This window comes from Marmota marmota, unplaced genomic scaffold, assembly GCF_001458135.2.
Source record: "Marmota marmota marmota unplaced genomic scaffold, marMar, whole genome shotgun sequence".
Lineage (NCBI taxonomy): Eukaryota > Metazoa > Chordata > Mammalia > Rodentia > Sciuridae > Marmota > Marmota marmota.
The window spans coordinates 5,037,080-5,056,343 of NW_026000020.1; the positions used below are offsets into that span (position 1 = coordinate 5,037,080).

Consider the following 19,264-nt stretch of genomic DNA (forward strand, 5'->3'; position numbering starts at 1 on the left):
GGCAATAGAGGTATGAAAACAAGCAATTGTGAAGCTGGACTGTCTACTGTGGTATACATTTCCAAGGCAATAAGAAGTGAAGGAGCTGAAATATAAATGTGTGCCAGGAACTAAATCAATGAAGAAAGAGTTTTCTAGATGTCAAAAGAGAAGATGAACAAGGACAGATAATAAACAATTTCAAATGGGGAGAAGTTACTGAAAGAGACTAGGCTTTTTTCCCCAGACATGGTCCTCACTGTTGCCCAGGCTGACACTGAACTCCTGAACTTCAGTGTCCCTCCTGCCTCAGCCTCCCAAGTGCTGGGATTACAAGCAGATGCCACTGCACTCAGCTTTTTTGTTTTTTAGACATACAATGCATTTAAAAGTTTTATTCTCTCATTGAAACTGACAATATAAATAGTTACTTGGAGTCACATTATTCCTCTAATTTTTTCACAAAGAATATCCCATTTACTATGTAGTTCATGGTCTTCTGGGTATGTTCTAAGTAAAATGTTTGTCAGCATGGTAGTTTCAGTTGGGCAAAACTTGCTGCCAATAAAACTTGAATTTAACTTGTCACATATTGCCAGTGGTATCCAATGATCAGGTGCTTCAATATTGCAGATTTCAATTCTTCCATTCTTTATATCTATGAATAATTTAATTTCCAAGTGTGACTGCTCATATAACACATCCAAAGTAGTGTCTATACTAAACTTTGGTGTTTTGCCATATATCCATTCCCAAGTTTGTAGTTCTTTGGCTTTGCTATTTATTCCAGGAAACAGTGTTTCATCTGTTGGATTTATTAGATTAATGTGATTATCAATTTGATGATAAGCAGCATACTCTGTAGCAATAGCATTCATCAGTACTTCACAGGTCAGAGTGGGATCTTTCTCCAAAAGATTTTTCACTAAAGAAGGTATGCTAGTAGTGGCATTGCTCTTGATCCCTTGGTAAGGGCTCTTTAGTGAAGAAGACAAAGAGGTTCCATCCGTACTACATAATAAGGTGCAATGGTGATAAGCAGTAGTCCGGCCAATCTTTGAGGCTGTTCCTGAGATTTTAAACCGACCATCAAGTAAAAGGTCAAATCTTTTGGTAGCCTGAACATCCAGCTGGGGTTGGACAGCATTCAGTGCTCTCACAATTAATTTCAGATTGTCCATTCTATCATACTTTTTTTTGGTTGTAAAGAAAGTCAAATTGATATTACCCATATCATGGTAGACTGTTCCTCCTCCACTTCTTCTCCTAGCCAGTTTTATACCTTCTTCTCTCATCAGATTCAGGTTACATTCTTGCCAAGGATTTTGATGCCTACCAATCACAACACAGGGAGAATTTCTCCAAAAGAAAAGAATTGGCTTGCCTTCTGGGTTTACATGGTCATGGATCCAGTCTTCTACAGCCAGATTTTGATATACATCATTGGAAATTGACTGTAAAATGAGCCCACCTTTTGTAGTGTTTTTAAAGCCTGCTGCTGGAACCTTGTAATTACAAAGCAACTGGAAGCAGTTCTTCACTGAAAATGGGATCAGCATGCTTTTAAAAACGGAAGACAAAAAACAAATTAATTCAATGAAAAAAGGAAAATTAAATTCTACCTTCTAGCCATCAGTTATTGGTTATTTGATTCAAACTTAACTAGGTGTCCCGTCTGATTGCTTTTCTTGCCTGTTGGCTTTTTAGTCTTTGCAACTCTATAACAAAGTACTTTTAAAAAAATGAAGATAAAATTCAATAATTTCAGTTGAAATGAAGGCACAGATTTTTCAAACAAAAAATGATGCAGCAAATACATTACACATACCAAAGCCAAACAAATTATTTTGAATTCATAATACATGTTCATTGAAAAAAAATGAGGAAACAACAGGTAAACAAAAGAACAGAAAACATAATCCCACCGCTGAAAAGAACCACAATTAACATTTTGGTATAAACAACCCATTTTATGTCTTCTGGGAATTATGTATATACATATAAATGATTTTTTATTTTTATTTTTAAGATTAGGTCTTACTATGTTGCCCAGGCTGGCCTCAAACTCCTGAGTTCAAGTGACCTTCCTGTCTCAGCATCCCAAGTAGCTGGGACTACAGGTGTATACATCAATTGTGCCTGGCTCTCGTTCTACATTAAATCTATTTTAAAATCAGCTTTAATGACTGTGTAATATTTTATTATTAAATATATTAGTTCACAAGTTCAAGGCCAGTCACAAATGTATAACTTAGCAAAAATCCTTCTCAAATTAAAAGCACTGGGCTGGTCATGTAGCTCAGTGACTAAGCATATGTGAAGCCCTGGGTTCAACATGCCAGTACCATTGAAAAAAAAAAAAAAAAAAGCCAGTTTACTCAGTTTCTTAGTCTATATTGCTTTTTTTTTCTAGTTTTCCTGTATTATCAACAATGCATTCATGAACATCTCTATGGAAAGTTCTAATTATGTCTTTACAATGTTATAAAAATAATTCCTATTTCAACTTGGAATATATGATTTACTGCCAGCATAACTTTTACTTAGGTCAATATTAAATTAGTATGAATTAAAGAACGGCTAGATTAGAGACTAGAAAAATCAGTTTATACCTTCCCTTAAGAAACATCTGGAGAGTTTAATAAAGGAAGGGATACTTGAACAGTGTTGAAATTTGATGGTTGATGGGAGTAGCATATGCAAAGGCATATACAAAGGCTGAAACTATCAGGATCTTCTACTACTAAGGCATGTTTTGGGTAGGCCTTCCTAAGAGACAGTTACACTGATAGTATTCTAGCTCCACTGATGCTCACAGCTCTACTGTCCTAGGAAGTTCTCTGCACTCAGATTGCATTTCTTTGGTGAATCTCCTTGTTCTTGGTTTTGTTTGAGTTTGATAAAGTCTTGTACTCATTCAATAAATATTTATGGAATGCCTGCTAGGCACAGGTAGTAAGAAGACAGAGAAGGGAGGAGACAAGTTCATGTAATCCTAAAACATTTGGATTCTCTGTTTAGGCAGCTATGATCTACTGATGTGTTTTAAGCAGAAAAGTGTTGAGTCATACAAAACTATCTCCACAGTGTTGTGCATGGATTAAAGAAAGGCTAGACTAGAGACAAAAAGAGTAGTTAACTGATAATATACAGGTCTCACAGGAAGAGGAGGTATGGGGTGAAAATATTTGGTTCATTTAATTGTGTTGAACTTAAGTGTCTATGATTATTTGTCAGCCAATGGGACAGGGCTGAAAAGAAAGTAACTAAGGCCATGGGAGAAGATTAGATTGTCTCAAGAGGGTTCTGTAAGCAGACACAGAGCCTTCAACACAACCCTAAAGAGCAGCAACATTTAACAGATATGAAGAGAAGGGAGGGAGAGCTCACAAAGAAAACTGAGAATAATAAGAAGAAAAATTTTAAATAGGGCATTATGGAAGTTTCAAGGAGGTAAGATGCTGAAAATAGATCTTCATTAAGAAAGTTATTAGTGATCTTGGCAAGAACCAAGTATGCTGAGTGACTGGGAGGTCCACAGATTCAATGAATATATTCTAGTTGTAAAATGGAGAAGATAGGGCAATAGAAGAAATGTGGAGTTAGGAGATAACCTAACATGCAAGAGACCGAAGCAAGTTTAGATGTTGCTGGTAGGACAACTGGAAGAAGAGGGTAACACTGGTGAAGGGAGCTCCTTGAGAAAGTGATGGTGCTGGGATCCAGAGTTCAGAAGGAGTAGAAAGGATCCCCTTCCAATGTGATCCAAGGGAGAAACAGTGACAAATGGGTCAGAGGTATGTTGGACACCAATGAGCCAGAAAGTGTTTGTGGAAGAGATTCTCAAAGACCTTGTAACATACTCTTGTTAATATATGCAGAGTATGGCAGGATAGCAAAGTAGTTAAGATCTTAAATTTTAATTCTGGCTCTGCTGCTTACTAACTGAATAACCCTAGGAAAGTAGTTAACTTCTGGCTGCTTCAACTGTCTCAGACCTCACAGAATGGTTAAGAGAATTAGATGTTATTACACATAAACCATTCCTGTCTGGCCAATATGAACTGCATGGAAATGTTAACTGTTATTATAGTGTTCCTTCCTATCTCTGTTTTTCTGTTCCATTCATAAAACATTATGTTCTCTCAAGTGTACAATGACTCATAACCAAGATGCAATAAAGTGGCATTTACTTTGAAAAATTAACCATAATCCACAAAATATTGGTCAAAAATAATATTTGCTAGGGTTCTATAACTGATCTGATTCATATATTGATCCAATGTATGGATCATGAATTGATCTAATTTATGTATTTTAATAGTGCCAAACTCTCCATTCATCCAGGCACTGTGTATATATTATGAATGAAACACAACCCAGCAAAGGTATGAATTTGACAAATTCTGCATCAACTATATGACATGTACTCTTCTTACCACTTGGGATTCATCAGTAAGCCAAGTAATTAAGGGGGGTAAGGTCTGTAGGACGAAGAAAAACTAAAGCTGGGAGAGGGAAGACTGAAAATGTATATGCAAGAATCATTAGGCTTCAATTTCAAATAGGATTGTTAAACTACTCATCTTTAAAAAAGATGACATGGGAACAAAGATAAAGGAGTTAGGTTGAATGCTTATGTAACAAACTATTCTAGGCCTTAGTGAGAATGTAACATTATAACTGGGCCCTAAAGGATAACAAGAATCACACAGAGAAAAGTGGAAAGAAAGGTATGTCCAAGAAAACCTAAATGTGAACTTACTGGTTTACAGAGAGAACCATAAACTATTGACCAGAGAGAGATTCCTCTAGGCCTGCCCAACTACTTGCTATAGGACTACAGGTAAGGCTATTTATCTTAACTTTGGTAAATATGCATCAGAACCAAAAGACTGAGTTATATGATCTCAATGTCAGATGGGATGGGTCCAGAGGAAACCACCTCAATTCCTGGGACCAGGAAAGATTCTACTCTTAAGCCAGGATAGTGTTTACTCCTCGGGAGCTTTGGATTCGCTGGGACAGGTGTGCCTCTCTTTGGCTCTATGCTCCTGTGGCAGATAGGTACAGACTAAATGAAAGTTGCCAGGATATAGCTAAGACTTTGAAAGACTAGCAAAATTTTTTTAAAAATCGCTTTGCATATCTACTCTAACCCTGTAATTACCAACCACCCTGTAATTACGAACCGTACACGTTTTCCTCAGAAGACGCTCTCATGTCCCTGTTCTGCGGGACACTTCGTTGTCACTGTGCACTGCCAAACATACTTCCCCATCACAAAACAGAAAACAGATTTAAAAAAACAAAAAGAGCATAATCCCGGCTAATCATAAAACCTTACCCGGAGTTTTACTTTTGCCACCTGACACACCCGACCGGGGCTCTGGATCGGCCGCTCTTAACAGAGCCATCAGGTCGTGCCGAGCGCGGAGCACAAGCTGCAGAGCCTGCAGCACCAGCCGCTGAAGGCCAGAGGCGCGCGCACGCAGAACCCGTCTCGGGGATCTTTGTCCTTACCCGCCGCCCGAAGAACCCCGAGCGCCCCGCTGGGCCCGTTGCCACCCGCCACCACGCGGCGTTCGCGTTAGATCCGCTTCCGGCTTCTCTCACCTGCTGCTTCCGGTAGCACCTACCCGCGGGGGAGGACTGGTACCGGAGAAGAACGGGTCGACCCCGGGCGCTCAGCGGCTGCGCACGCGACGCGCACCACCCCAAGCCCCGCCCACGAGCAGAGGCGGTACCCCGGCCCGGCCCGCCCACGAGGGCCGGAGGAGGCGTGGCTACTTCCCGAGCGTGCCGTGTTTGCCTAGGAGGTCGCTGGGCGGGGTTCCTAAGGCTCCCTCGGGGCGTGCCAACTAACGCAAAACCACGTTTGAGACAGGGTCGCAGGCCACGTTTGAATAAAAGTATCGAAAGTTATAAAGTCCCAGCTCAGATGGCAGTTCGCTGTGTGAGAGCACAGAGATAAAGGCCGTCCCGGGGCGAAGGTAGGAGAGGCAGGTGCGCCAGATGGAAGGGGCATTTCGTAGGCTTGTTCAGGGGGAGTCCCCAGAAACCCAAAGCACTCAGGTCACAGCCCGCAAGAGTACCAGCAAGTGCTCTTTACTGACTGCATGGACTCTCAGTTCAATTGGCAGGTAACTCAAAAGGGAAAATTAAAATCATTTTTGAAAGAAAAATTGCATTTAAAGGAATAAACGTTGGCATTCGCAACACAGAGATGGTAATAAGTTGGACTGAGTGGATCAAAAAGCAGACACATTGGGTTGTACTCATTGTTGGCAAAAAAGTCCTTCCCTTCAGCCAGACGGGAAATTCTCTCAAAAGCCAAGATTTCAGCTAGTTCTTGCAGTGTGATAAAGCGCCTCAAACATCATGACTTATTATTTCTAAGAATTATGTGAGCAAGCTGGTTTCACCTGGGTTTACCCTGTGGCTCCATTCAGCAAGGGGTGGCTGAGCTGAGGGGGTCCAAGATGATCCTTATTCACACTCTGGCACTTGGTGCAGGCTACTTGCTGGAGCAGCTCAGTTCAGCACCTGGAGGCAGCACTTGAGAAAGCCAGTGGAGAGTTAAGGGATGGGATGATGGCCCCCTGTGAAGAGGAGGCTGTGCCCTGCTCCAAATTACTCCATGTGGTGTAGAACAGCAGTGCCTAGCCCTTAGTCACTCCATTTTATAAAGCAACAGTTTGTCCTGAGCTACTCCAATTTGAGTGTCAGTGCCAAGGCAGAATGACTTGGTAACTTGTCTTGGCAAATAGATAATCATCATATTTTGGACATACAGAACTTTTTGAAAAGAATAACCCTCAGCTACACAGCACAATCATAAGGCACACACTGATAAGTTAATTAGTCATGCTAATAAAAATGACCACCTGTGGGGCTAGGATTATGGCTCAGTGGTAGAGTGCTTGCCTAGCATGTGTGAGGCATGGGGTTCGATTATCAGCACTGCATATACATAATAAGTAAAATAAAGATCCATTAACAACTGAAAAATATTTTTTTTCAAAAAGAGTCTATTAAAAAATGACCACCTGTGAACTTATTAAATTAGAAGCACATGTATGCATGGACAATCAAATGCATATCAGAAAAACCAGGTTCATGAGTTTATTGTAGTCACCAGATATAACCCCCTCACCTAAGGCCCATAAAAGGAGGAGTACCCTCCTGGACATGGCAGCACTCTGATCCTGTCACTAATCATGAGTCTTGCCCACAATGCCACATCAATGGACTTTGGACTCTGTCCCCAGAGTTTCTCCTGCTCAGTGTTTCTCCTGCCCATGACAAGACGAGGCCCATGTCAAATGACCCTGTTAACTGCCTACCTTCTGGACTCTCAACTTATGAGAACTGGTTCCTTAAACACTGATCTCACCACCTGCAATGACTCTTTGCCTTTGCACCTGCTCTCTACCTTTTTTCTCACTGCAGCCTCTGGAAACCTGTGGCCACTTTAACCCTTCGTTAGCATTTCTGTGATGTATGTACATCACTGTGTGAAGTATGATGTGACTTGAGTACTGCAGATATTATTAAGATTGGGATGGAATAAAAGAACTTGTGACTGCTCCACTCATGACACCAAGTGAACTGAGTGTATTTTCAGTGAATTAATCCCAATGAAAGTGATATAGTTTGTGAATTTACAGTTATTCAATAAATTTGACATTGTGGAAAGACACAAACATGTCTAGTCTATGTTAATGGCATAGCCCACTCATGACAACCCCTCATTTCTTGGTGAGAGGACCCCAAAGAATTTGTGACCATCTCTTTCAATCTTCCACAAAAACCAGTCCCTACTTCAGTTAGAAGGGTATCCACCAAGACTTATCTCTTGGAGTAAGCAGCATTCTGTGTTCACAGTTGGCAATGCTGATACCATCAATGATAGGGCTGAGTCTTATATTATGCAGGTAGAAATGGATTCTTTTCAGAGTTTCAGTAGGAATTTTCCTAGTTATTGATAGTAGGCCCATAATGTTGTCACTCTCTATATTGTTTCCTTCCAAATTTGATTTCTCTAAAGTAGTTTATTTTTCCTCTTCTTTCCTTCTGAGGTGATTATAGAGAATCCTATTCTTTTCTCCCTGCTCTAAGATTTCTGTTCCTTGGCTATTGTTACCCGCTTTCCTACTTCTTCAGCTTCTCCCCTGGAACTTTCCAGCGATACTCTAATATGCTTCACAAATCCTCCAGAGACCTCATTTCCCCTTCCAACTTTCAATGTGTTTACTCCCTTTCAGAGCAAAGCTCCTTGGAAGAGTCACTATATACACAATATCTACTTCCTCACTTCATATTCAACCCACTCCAAAATGGCTTCTGCCCCATTTATTCCACCACAAGTGCTTTTGCACTGTGACATTCGTGTTGCTGGATCCAATGGACTTTTTGGTCTTCACCTAACCTTTCTGTTCACTGGTTCCACCTAGAAAGACTCCTATAGACAACGTTTATATTATCAACTTGGTTTTCCTTTGGCCTCAATACCAGCTTCTCAGTACCCTCTGACAGTTGCCCTTGCTCTGATCAGCCCCTAAATGTCGGAGTTCCTCACATCTTCATCTTCCCACAAATGTGCTCCTTAAACAATCACATTCATTCCCATGACTTTAAATACCAACTTGATACCATTGTCATCATCCATTGGACAATCATGTAACTGCAGAAATTATGTCATATCCTTGGAGAAGTCTTCCTAGTTCCTAGAATTGAAATCAACTGTATGTGTTATTCCTCCTGTTACATCTCTCTGAATGTTTTACACTTTCTTCATAGCAGATCTTATGCAATTTCTTTATATGTTTTGGCTTTCCTGGTAGACAGACAGAAAGCACTGTGAAGGCAGTAGCTATTTTATCCACTACTATATCTCCAGCACCAAGCATAGTGCCAGCCTTGGTGAACAATGAATTCTTTTTTTCTTTTCCAAAGAATTATGTTTTGTAAGTGACAAAAAGCATTTTACTCATTTATGTATCATTTGACAATTTTGATTCTTTTTACTTTAGGATCAATATTCCCTTCAAATACATTTAGCATTTGTCTGTTATTTTTAAAAACGAATATTGAGGAGATTATGCAGTGGGCATTACAGACAGTTGTTAAATACTACAGTACAGGAACATGTTCCAACTGTGTGTGTGTGTGTATGTGTGTGTGTGTTACTGGGGATGGAACCCTTGCACTTACTGGGCAAACACTCTACCACTGAGCTAAACAAAATATACTAGGGGTGTAGCTCTGTGGTAGAGCATGTGCTTAGTATGTGTGAGGCTCTGGAATCAAGTCCCAGCACCAAAAAACAAATAAACAAACAAACAACATGCATAATATAATTATAGGTCACTCTCTGTATGGATATAAAATGGTTTTAATTTCATCTAACATTACTTGGAACAACACTGCTGTTTCAAACTGCCATGTATTTCAATAACTGATATGTAAAACAAATTTTGAACACTAGATTATTTTTCTTATACAAAATATTGTAATATAACTTGTTAGCATCTGCAAGATATGCTGTGATATTTGGAAAGAACTATTTTCTAACTTTGAAATGAATTCCACATGAGGGAAAGTTTTAAAAGAAAAATTTTAAATGTGAAATGCTTCTGAAGCTATGTAATTTATTGGTTGGTTGTAGAGTTTATCTGCAGGAATCTTTTACAGAACAGAAATGCAAAATTATAGGAAGGCAAAGTATCCTAAGGAAAAATCCCAAATTGAAGATGCAACATACAAAAATGGTACAGCATAAATAGCATAAAATACTGGTGTGGAATTGCTTGAACACTCTGCCCCTCCTACCACCACTTGTTAAAGAAATTCATAAAAAGCATAGCAAAAAGTTTTGCATTTCAAATACTGTTACTAAAATATTCTATTTTTTTAAACAAAGATAGAATATAATCCCAGAGAAATCTGCCTTGAATTTTGGAAGGCTATTTTTTTTCCCTTAAAGCAACTGCAAATTGCTTTATATAATATCTACAAATACATTTAGCATTTTTCTGTTACAAAATATTTTTATTCCCTGAAATCATGCCTTTTCCTCTTTTTAAAATATGAATACTGAGAAGATTATGCAGTTGGGTATTACAGAATTATTAAATATTACAGTACAGGAACAAGTTCAAATGTGTGTGTATGTGTGTATATTAGTTACTGAGGGTGGAACCCAGGACCTTGCACAGTTTTTGCACCATCAAAAAATATAGTTTAAGATGACTCATAAATAATAAAATATAAGATACTAACCTTCCTTCATTTTGTTAGATTTTCCCAATAAGGTTCAGTTCTCATTCAACACCTCCACTTATCAAAGGCAGTTTTTGGATTTTTTTGGTAATATGTGTATGATACTTCATTCCACATCTGTCATTTCTAGTCCATCACTTTCTTTAACATATACCACTGAACCCAAGGCTTTCTTTGAAAGAGATCCTGGGCCAATTCCTTCAATACTTGAAAAGTTTTCTTGGTTTGTGTCTTCTAACCTTATTTTCTTGGTGTTTTGAAATAAACGAGTCACTGGTTTCAACCTGCTTTTCTCAGTCCCTTGCATTAAGTGACTGTCCACTTTTGAATCCATTCGCATGGCAGATACCTGAGTAGCAGATTTACTAAATGAAAATCCCATTGGGACAGTTGAACAAATATCAAGGTTGTTTGAAGACACCTTTTTAAGTAGTTGAAACGTTTCTTCAATTTGATTACTGAAAAAAAAAAGATGTAGGTAACTAGTGAATACAATAGGAATTTTGACAACTTCATGGCAATGTTGGTTTGGATGAAATATCATGGTAATGCCAAAAATATAAAGTAAAATTGCCTTTTACCTTTCAGTATTTACATTTTCTTTGTGGAAGTGTTTTTAGGTCTATAAAGTCCCTTGAAAGTCTTTTTTTTTTTTTAGAAATTTTTTTTAAATATTTATTTCTTTTAGTTATTGGCGGACACAACATCTTTGTTGGTATGTGGTGCTGAGGATCGAACCCGGGCCGCACGCATGCCAGGCGAGCGCGCTACTGCTTGAGCCACATCCCCAGCCCCCTTGAAAGTCTTTTTAAAAAGGAATTTTCCTGACGTTATGTTTATCACCTTTCAGTAAATAACAGAACTTCTCTTAGTCTTGTCTTGTTATGGGCCAGGCTATATGGACAATGACCAAATAGACTCAATTTTACCCTGAGATTCCACATCATATAAGAAATGCTTCTCCCATGGAAATACCCTGCCTCTGTACCTATCAACAGTTGCTTATTAGTATAGTATAGCAAGTCTGACAACACAAAATAGCAATTCTTATACAATGAAAGATTCTCTTTTTGTTTTCCATTTTTCTTGGACAATGTACCCTGTCAGAGATTGACTATTTATTTGTTTATTTATGGTGCTGGGGATTGAATCCAGGGCCTTGTGCATATGAGGCAAGCATTCTACCAACTGAGCTATATCCCCAGCCCCCAGATGTTAGGCTTTTAGGTAATGATTGGATCATAAGTATTCTGACCTCATTAGTGGATTAATCCATTGATAGCTGAATAGACTACTGGGGTGTGGGACCTAGTTAGAAGAAGGTCATTTGGGACATGTCCTACCTTCTCCCTGGTCCCTTACTTCTTCTTTCTCTCTCTCTACTTATTAGCTACCATGTGCTGAGCAGCTTTCCTCCATCACACCCTTCGACCATCTTGTTCTGTCTAATCTCAGGCCCACAGCCATGAAGTTGGCCTACCAAAGACTGAATCCTTGGAAACCATGAGCCAAAATAAATATTTACTCCTCTAATTTGTTATTCTTAGGTATTTTGTTCACAGTGACAAAAAACTTAGTAATGCAATGACTAATAAAGATATGGTACTTGTTAAGAATGCCTAATCTATTAAGAGAGATGAGCTTACAACCTGGGAGAGGTTCCCAAAGGAAGGGAGACTAAGTCAGAGTAGGGTCTTGAAAGATGGGCAGGAATTTGCTAGGTAGAGTTGACTAGGATGGCAGAGAGGACAGGTTTCCCGTCACAGTAAAGGAAGTACAGTGCTTATTGGAAAACAGCGATCTACCAAAGATGCAGACTCCATGGCTATGAGTGAAAGCCCATGCCCGTTTTTTTAGAATGTATTATTTCTTCAGTATTTATCTACTGTATTATCTGTTGATAGTTTACAATTCCATATCTATCAAGCCCTAATCATTTTCTATTTTAATTTTCTGAGGAATCTCTTACATCCCTGTCAATCTTTATTTGTGATTGAGTATCAGTGTTTATAACAAAACAGAATCCTGGGCCTGCTATAGTATGGTAAATAAAACAGTTACATGTTACTAATATAACAATCAGATAAGTAGTACAGATTTGGTTTTCTGGGAAGCAAATGCAATTTAGCTACATTTTAAAAAGATCTCTGATGAAGTTCTAAAATGTAGGTATACTTGTTTCTTATTTTTCCTTTTGTGTGTGTGTGTGTGTGTGTGTGTGTGTGTGTGCTGCTGGGGATTGAACCCAGGGCCTTGTACATGTGAGACAAGCACTCTACCAATTGAGCTATATCCCCAGCCCAGTATACTTGTTTCTTATATTTGGAACTTGAACAGGAATTTTTCTTCCTCATCAAAAAAAATGCCTAACACTACTTTCAAGTTAATAAAATTAAGTTTATACTATTATTTGGTTTCTTCTATTTAATTAAAAAGGAAACACTCATGTCAAAAATGAATAACTTGAGGCTGGGAGTGTAGCTCAGTGGTAGAGCATTTCCCTAGCATGTGTGAGGCCCTGGGTTTAATTCTCAACACAACAAAAAGAAAAAGAGAAAAAAGTGTAACTTGAATCTAATCATAAAGAAAAAATCAGGGACAAACAAAATTGAAAGACATCCTACAAAACAAAATAGTATTAAAAAGTGTCAATGTCATGAAAGGCAAAGAGAGACTGAGAAGTTGTTTAGATTAAAGAAAGTCAAAGGTACATGATCTCCAAATGTAATGAGTGATTTTTGAATGTGTTGGAGAGTGTAGTATAAAGACCACTACTTGGATAATTGTACAATTTGTATATAGATGGTTTATTAGATAATAATGTTGTATCTATGTTAAATGCCACAAAAATATAATTGTATTGTGATTATATAAACGAATGTCCTTATTCTTAGGAAATACATGCCGAAACAATTAAAATTGAAGGATCATATCTGCAACTTGCTCTCAAATTGTTTAGCAACAGGTAAGTACAGAGAGAAAGTAAAATATGCAAAATGTTAAAAACTGTTGAATCTAGGAGGTGAAGGATAAAAAATTGTGAAGCTTATTATTCTTGTTACAGTTCTATAGATTTAAAACATTTTCAAACTATAAAATTGGAATAAAGCTTATAAAACACTAATAAAACCCTATAAAACAACATATTGCATTTGAAATAAATCTAAAATAATGGTAATTTATTTAATTATCAATTTGCACATTAAACTTCATTCTAATAGAGGAATTAAGGAAGAACCAAATATCAGGGCAGATTTGTCCATGAAAGTGTCACTTTAACTTCCTCCAGAGTCCTGAGGACATGAAGGAAGAACAAGTGTGTTGGGGGCTTCTTTGACCCAGCATTCAGGTTGCTATTCAAGAGGAAATCTTGAATGTGTATGGAAGAATAAAGGTCCATGAAGATTAAATCAATTTGGACAAAAAGAACAAAGAGGCTTGTCTTATCAGATATTAAGATATGCTACAAAATCAAAGTAACAAAAGCAATCTTGTACAGGTGCAGAAACAAATAAAGGAAGAAAAGAACATGACAGAGCTGCAACTTGGACCTAGGTATGTTCATGAACCTCACATGTGCTACAGGAGGCACTATAAGGCAATGGAGATTGAGGACACTAAGTTTGGTATGTTGGCACTGTGAACACTGGCTCACCATGTGGACCATGAAGCAATCACATAGGATCCTGTGAAAGTAAAGCAGGATCCCTATCTTACATATAAAAGTAAAGTTCAAATGTAGAAAAGACCTGAATGTGAATGGTAGAACTAAAAATACAATTGAAGAAAACAGAACAATTTGTTTGTCACCTTGGGGTGGAGAAGGATTTCTTTCTTTCCTTTTTTGGAGAAGGATTTCTTGAACAAGACTTAAAGAATTTAGATTGGAGTCCTCATAATTAACAATTCCTATCAGTGAAAAAACCATACATAAAAAGGAATAAAAGTTTGAAAGGAGATATTTGCTATCTAACGATGACAGGGATAATAGCTGCAGTATTGGAAAAAACTACAAATCAATAAGAATAAAGAAAACCCAAGAGAAAAATGGGCAAAGGATATAAAGACATAATTCATAGATTGAGGAATTCCAAGTGTGTTATGAATACATAAGAGATGTTCAAATTTAGTAGGAATTGGAAATCCAAGTTTACTGACATTATGGTTGACTAGAAAAGGGGATAGTACTGAATATTAAGGAGAATGTGGTATGACATGAAACCTTGTGCACTGCAGTGAAGTCATTTTTGACTCTTCTTTATCTTATATTCCATGTCCAATCTGTCAATGGATCCTGTTTCTACTTCTACCATGGCCTATACTGTAGTTTTCTAACAGTTTTGCTTTTATTTTTATTTTTTCGTTGTGGTTGGACACAATATCTTTATATATTTATTTATTTTTATGTGGTGCTGAGGATCAAACCCAGGGCCCCGCACTTGCTAGGAAAGCGCTCTACCGCTGAGCCACATCCCCAGCCCCAGCCCCAGTTTTGCTTTTTAAAACATAAGCCAGATCACATCAATCTCCACTCAGCATACTCTAGTTGCTTTCCATCTCAGACAAAAAGCCAAATTCTCTACATATCTAGTCCTCACCTGTGGGAGGCAGAATAATGGCCCCCAAAGACCAGCTGACCCAGAGGTGGGAAGATGACACTGGATTAGTTGGGTGGCACCAATATAATCACAGGGGTCTCTATAAGTGAATGAGGAAGGGAAGAAGGTAGGTGTCAGAGTGATGTAATGTGGGAAGGACTTGTTGACTTTGAAGACAGACAAGGACTACAAGCCAGGGAATCATGAGCAGCCTGTAGAAGTTGAAAAGGCAAAAAATCTTAGTTTTAGCTCAATAAGAACCAATTTGGATTTCTAACCTTAAGAATCATATAATAGGGGCTGTGGCTGTGCCTGGTATGTGTGAGGCACTGGGTTGGATTCTTAGCAACCACATATTAAAAAAAATGAAGATCTATCATCAACTAAAAAATATTAAAAAAATAACCATATAATAATAAACTTGTATTATTTAAAGCATTAAGTTTGTAGCAAATTGTAGCAACAGAAAACTAACATACCAGTTAACACTCTCCCCTAGCCTTCTTTTCTCTTGCCCCAGCTGTATGAGCTCACTGATGTTCTTAAAGTATGTGCTGTGGCAAATCTGCATCTGCTTCCAGTCTTTGAACTAATCATTCCCTCAGATGGTAACAACTGTTAAACTGCAAATTACTCCCATTGGCAATAATTAGTGACATGGAACCTCAAACTATGGCGATCTGGTTAGCTTCTGTTTCCAGTCATAGGGGAGCAATGGGAACCAGATTTATGCTCATGCTTTCCCATTTAAAAATATAGACAAAATACATAAAAGTGGTTTTTAGATATTGGACAATAGGCTGTGCGAGACTGTGATCACCGAGAGAAAGAGAATAAAGAAGGTGAATCCTCTGAGGGCAAATTATTTGGAATTTTCAGGCTTCAGCACAGAAGAAGTGAACCCAAAGAGAGTGTGGTCATTTTGATGAACTGAGAAGACAGAGTTTAGAGTTTGGAGAGGCTAGAGTCTGTGGAGAGGAAAGCGATACAGAGTGGAAAAGCACTCTAGGGTCTGAAGAGGATTCCCCTCGATTCTTCAGCTGAGTGCTGATTAGTACATGTATGGAAGGAAAAATGTGAAGTCTGGGAAACAGCCACCTAAAAAGAGAAGGCAGAATAATCCAGAGCTTACACAGGACAAGGGATGATTTACATTGTCACCAGAATGGAAAGACCTCCTAATATTTGAGGTATTGGGTAGAATGCTCAGAAAGTTATTGACTCAGTATAGGGTCCAAATCATCCAAAACTAAGATTACATAGAATATAAACAAACCATAAAAGCTAACCACTATATAGCACTGTCCAGTAGAACTATTTGTAGTGAAGAAATATTCTATACCTATGTTGTTCTATATGGTAGCCACTAGCTACATGTGGCTTGGTATATGAAATGTGGATACTACAAATAAAATTTAATTTTATCAACTCAGATTCAAATAGTCACATGTAGACAGTGGCACTATTTTGGATGGTACAGTTTTTTTGTTTTGTTTTGGGTACCAGGAATTGAACCCAGGGTGCTTAACCACTAAGCCACAACCTTGTCCCTTTTCATTTTTTGAGACTGGGTCTCAGTAAGTTACTTAGGGCCTCACTAAATTGCTGAGGCTGGCTTTGAATTTGTGATCCTCCTGCCTCAGCCTCCCAACCTGCTGGGATTAAAGGTGTGCGCTACCATGCCTGGCTTGGATGGTTCAGTTCTAAAGGATCAAACTCTTTCCAAATAACCTTATTCATCTTAGAAGAAAGTCAAACATATTTAAAGAACACACACACACTTCAGCATCCCAAAATGTAATATCTGAAATGTTTGGCAATCAAACTTTAGTAGGCATGAAAACAAGCAGAAATAAAACTATAAACAAATCCAGAAGTGACACTTAAAATATAATTAGTAAACAAGTAAGTAACTTAAATATTTTAAATATAGTCCATATTTTCAAGAAAATAGAATAAACCATGAGCATGATACAGTCTGAAATGAAAGATTTTTTTTTAAAAAAAAAACAAACTTCCAGAGATGAAAAACACAATTTCCAACATGAAGCATATTGTGGGTGGGGTTAACACTACCAAAGAATGAACCGAAAAATCCCAAGATACAGCAATAGAGGGCTGGGGATATAGCTCAGTGGTAGAGCACTTGCCTAACTCCTGTCAGGCCCTGGGTTCCACCCCCAGCACCATTTAAAAAATGAACAGACCTTTAGTAAACTGTGGCACAACATCAAGTAGCTTAACATGTATGTCTGAAGTCTCAGATTTTTTTTTTTTTTTTTGAGGGAACCAAGAGTGGCACGGGGGGGGGGGGATGTGGGGGGAGCGGGAAAGGCAAAGCAGAATTTTTTTCTGGTAAAGCTTTTGAAATGACAGAGAAACCAAAGGTTTAGAAAATCCAGACCTTAGAGCAATAAAGAAGTTATGTGTCACAAGGGTGAGCATAGGTATTATACAAGGTTCTTGAGTTTCCATAGAAGGAAGAAAATTTTCACTTTCTTAAGATAGGGGAGTAATTGAATAGTCTGCAATAGGAAAATAAATTAAAATCTTGATGCCTTCTTTTGGCCTTCAAAATATCTTCTCCCTATATTCTTTCCCAAGAATCTGTGGTAACATCTGGGAGCATACATAAATGCTTAAATTTTTTAGTCCTATATTAATAAAAATTTCCATTTCCTATATTAATAATTCTCCTCCCCCTGAAGTCTTCAATTGCAATGGATAGATTTTTGTTTTGTTTTGGTTCTAGGGATTGAACTCTTGGCCTCCCACATGGCAAGCACATGCTTCCACTAAACTACACACCCAGCTCAACTGCCAGTTTTTAAACTAGTACATTCTTCCTCATTTGTTTTCAATGCCAAATGACATCTTCTATTCAAAATAATCTTATATCTAAAGAGGATACCAGATTATACATCACTTCCCCTAAATTTTTAGGATAGTCTTTGAAAGCCCATGCTCCTTCATTACTTATTTTATCAATCAGGTATAATATTTCACAGGAAATGTGCTCCCTGGGTATTCCCATCTCTTTGTCTAAAATAACAGGAACATTTAATTTGCTAGTATCTAGTTATAAAGTATGTGGTATATGTAAATAAATGTTACAAAATATTATAAAAACATAATGACATAAACATCTTATGGAAAAAACCCAGGGATTAGCAAAACAAGACACTTATTTAAGTACTTTTCTAAAGAAATTTGTTTTAACATAAAAGTTGCTTACCCCTGCAAATAATGTTTGGTTAAAAAAAAATGAGCACTCACCAAGAAACAGGAATTGTTAGTTTTCTCAAACATGAACTTATTTTTGACAGGCACAGACTTATACCGCATCAAAAAAACTGGAGACCGTGGAAAAAAAACAAAAACAAAAACAAATGTCTATGTTATCTGTGGGAAAAGACAAAGACAAGATCAACAATGAGGTTCAGATGTTACTGGGTTATTTAAGAAGGGTGGAACATGTTATATATTAAGAAACAAAAGACAATATTTTTTTAAGTTAGGCTTCAAAAATTGGCAAAATAACACAGAGCTCATTTCTTTCACCTAAAAGTTCATTTCTCCACTTGAACATTTTTTACGCAATTGGATGGCCAAAAATACTACACAGGTTAAGTTAGAGTGTTCCCAGATTGAAGACTCCAAATTAAGAGAAGTTTGAAGGATATTAACCAAGGGAAAAAATCAATACTCTATAAAACATCACGTGAGGTTGTCTATCTTTCTTTGTTAACTATCACCCATTTTTCTGGGAAGGGGACTTGGAGGAGGCCTGGGAATCTGGGCTTTCATTCCTATTTTTGCCACCTCCCAATACCAGCCTGACTCCAACGTGCAGGGCTGACGGAGGTCATGGGTGCACGGCTTCCCTGGACAGGAGGCTGCCCGGGCTCACCGGGACCGGCGGGCTCGTTCCCTGGAGGCTGCGGTGGGAGGACCCAACCTGGAGGCTCCCTCAGGAACAGCCTCCTGGCTGTGGCAGGAGCCGCGCCGAAGAGCAACTCTGGGGAGTAACCGTTTCACTGAACGTGAGTCCAGAACGAAGCCCGATCCCTAGGAAAAGTGACACAAAGCCACTGCCTCAAGCAGCAGGTGTCCCAGAGCTGAGGGACTGCCAGCGAGAGACTGCACTGCGCATGCGCGTTCCATCCAGGTGCGGCAGCCGCGGCTGAAGTAAAAAAGTGGTGGGGTAGGGGGGTCTCGCTGATGGTTACTAGGAGACGGGACGCTCAGGGTCGGGCGTCTAGACGCAGCGTGGGCTTGCGCCTGCGCGGCGCGAATGGGCCGGGAAGAGCCTCTCCTGGGCTCCCTGTACCGCGAGCAGGTGGATGTACGCGTCGCTACGTGCGTGGGTGCACCCGCACGGCTTGTAGTCCCCGCGAGAGGGC

The 19,264-nt window shown here is 38.7% G+C and overlaps 3 protein-coding genes across 11 annotated transcripts in view; 1 reads left to right on the forward strand and 2 right to left on the reverse strand.

Annotated features, from left to right (window-relative positions):
• Positions 1-359: 359 nt before the first annotated feature.
• Lipt1 (lipoyltransferase 1) lies at positions 360-5,733 on the reverse strand. Of its 3 annotated transcripts, none has more exons than XM_015499689.2 (2): positions 5,596-5,733; positions 360-1,539 (listed from the first exon to the last, which is right to left on the reverse strand). In XM_015499689.2, exon 2 carries the CDS (start codon positions 1,536-1,538, stop codon positions 417-419), a length of 1,122 nt encoding a protein of 373 aa, XP_015355175.1. In that variant the 5' UTR covers position 1,539; positions 5,596-5,733; the 3' UTR covers positions 360-416. The 3 variants fall into 3 exon arrangements, with proteins under 3 accessions (XP_015355175.1, XP_015355174.1, XP_015355173.1); XM_015499688.2 differs by having other exon boundaries at positions 5,503-5,651; XM_015499687.2 differs by lacking the exon at positions 5,596-5,733 and adding an exon at positions 5,327-5,582.
• A 3,879-nt stretch (positions 5,734-9,612) lies between these two features.
• Positions 9,613-18,895, reverse strand: CUNH2orf15 (chromosome unknown C2orf15 homolog). Its single transcript, XM_048810292.1, has 3 exons — positions 18,772-18,895; positions 18,138-18,214; positions 9,613-10,721 (listed from the first exon to the last, which is right to left on the reverse strand). Exon 3 carries the CDS (start codon positions 10,643-10,645, stop codon positions 10,370-10,372), a length of 276 nt encoding a protein of 91 aa, XP_048666249.1. The 5' UTR covers positions 10,646-10,721; positions 18,138-18,214; positions 18,772-18,895; the 3' UTR covers positions 9,613-10,369.
• Positions 18,788-19,264, forward strand: part of Tsga10 (testis specific 10) — a 101,228-nt gene continuing 100,751 nt past the window's right edge. For all 7 annotated transcript variants that reach the window (XM_048810280.1, XM_015499691.2, XM_048810282.1 and 4 more), the window contains exon 1: positions 18,788-18,904. The gene's annotated coding sequence lies outside the window, so the exon portion shown is untranslated. The remainder of the gene's footprint in view (positions 18,905-19,264) is intronic.

Excerpts from the sequence above, each read along its gene's own strand:
- Lipt1 (XM_015499689.2), bottom strand. The coding sequence starts at position 1,538 with ATGCTGATCCCATTTTCAGTGAAGAACTGCTTCCAGTTGCTTTGTAAT.
- CUNH2orf15 (XM_048810292.1), bottom strand. The coding sequence starts at position 10,645 with ATGGGATTTTCATTTAGTAAATCTGCTACTCAGGTATCTGCCATGCGA.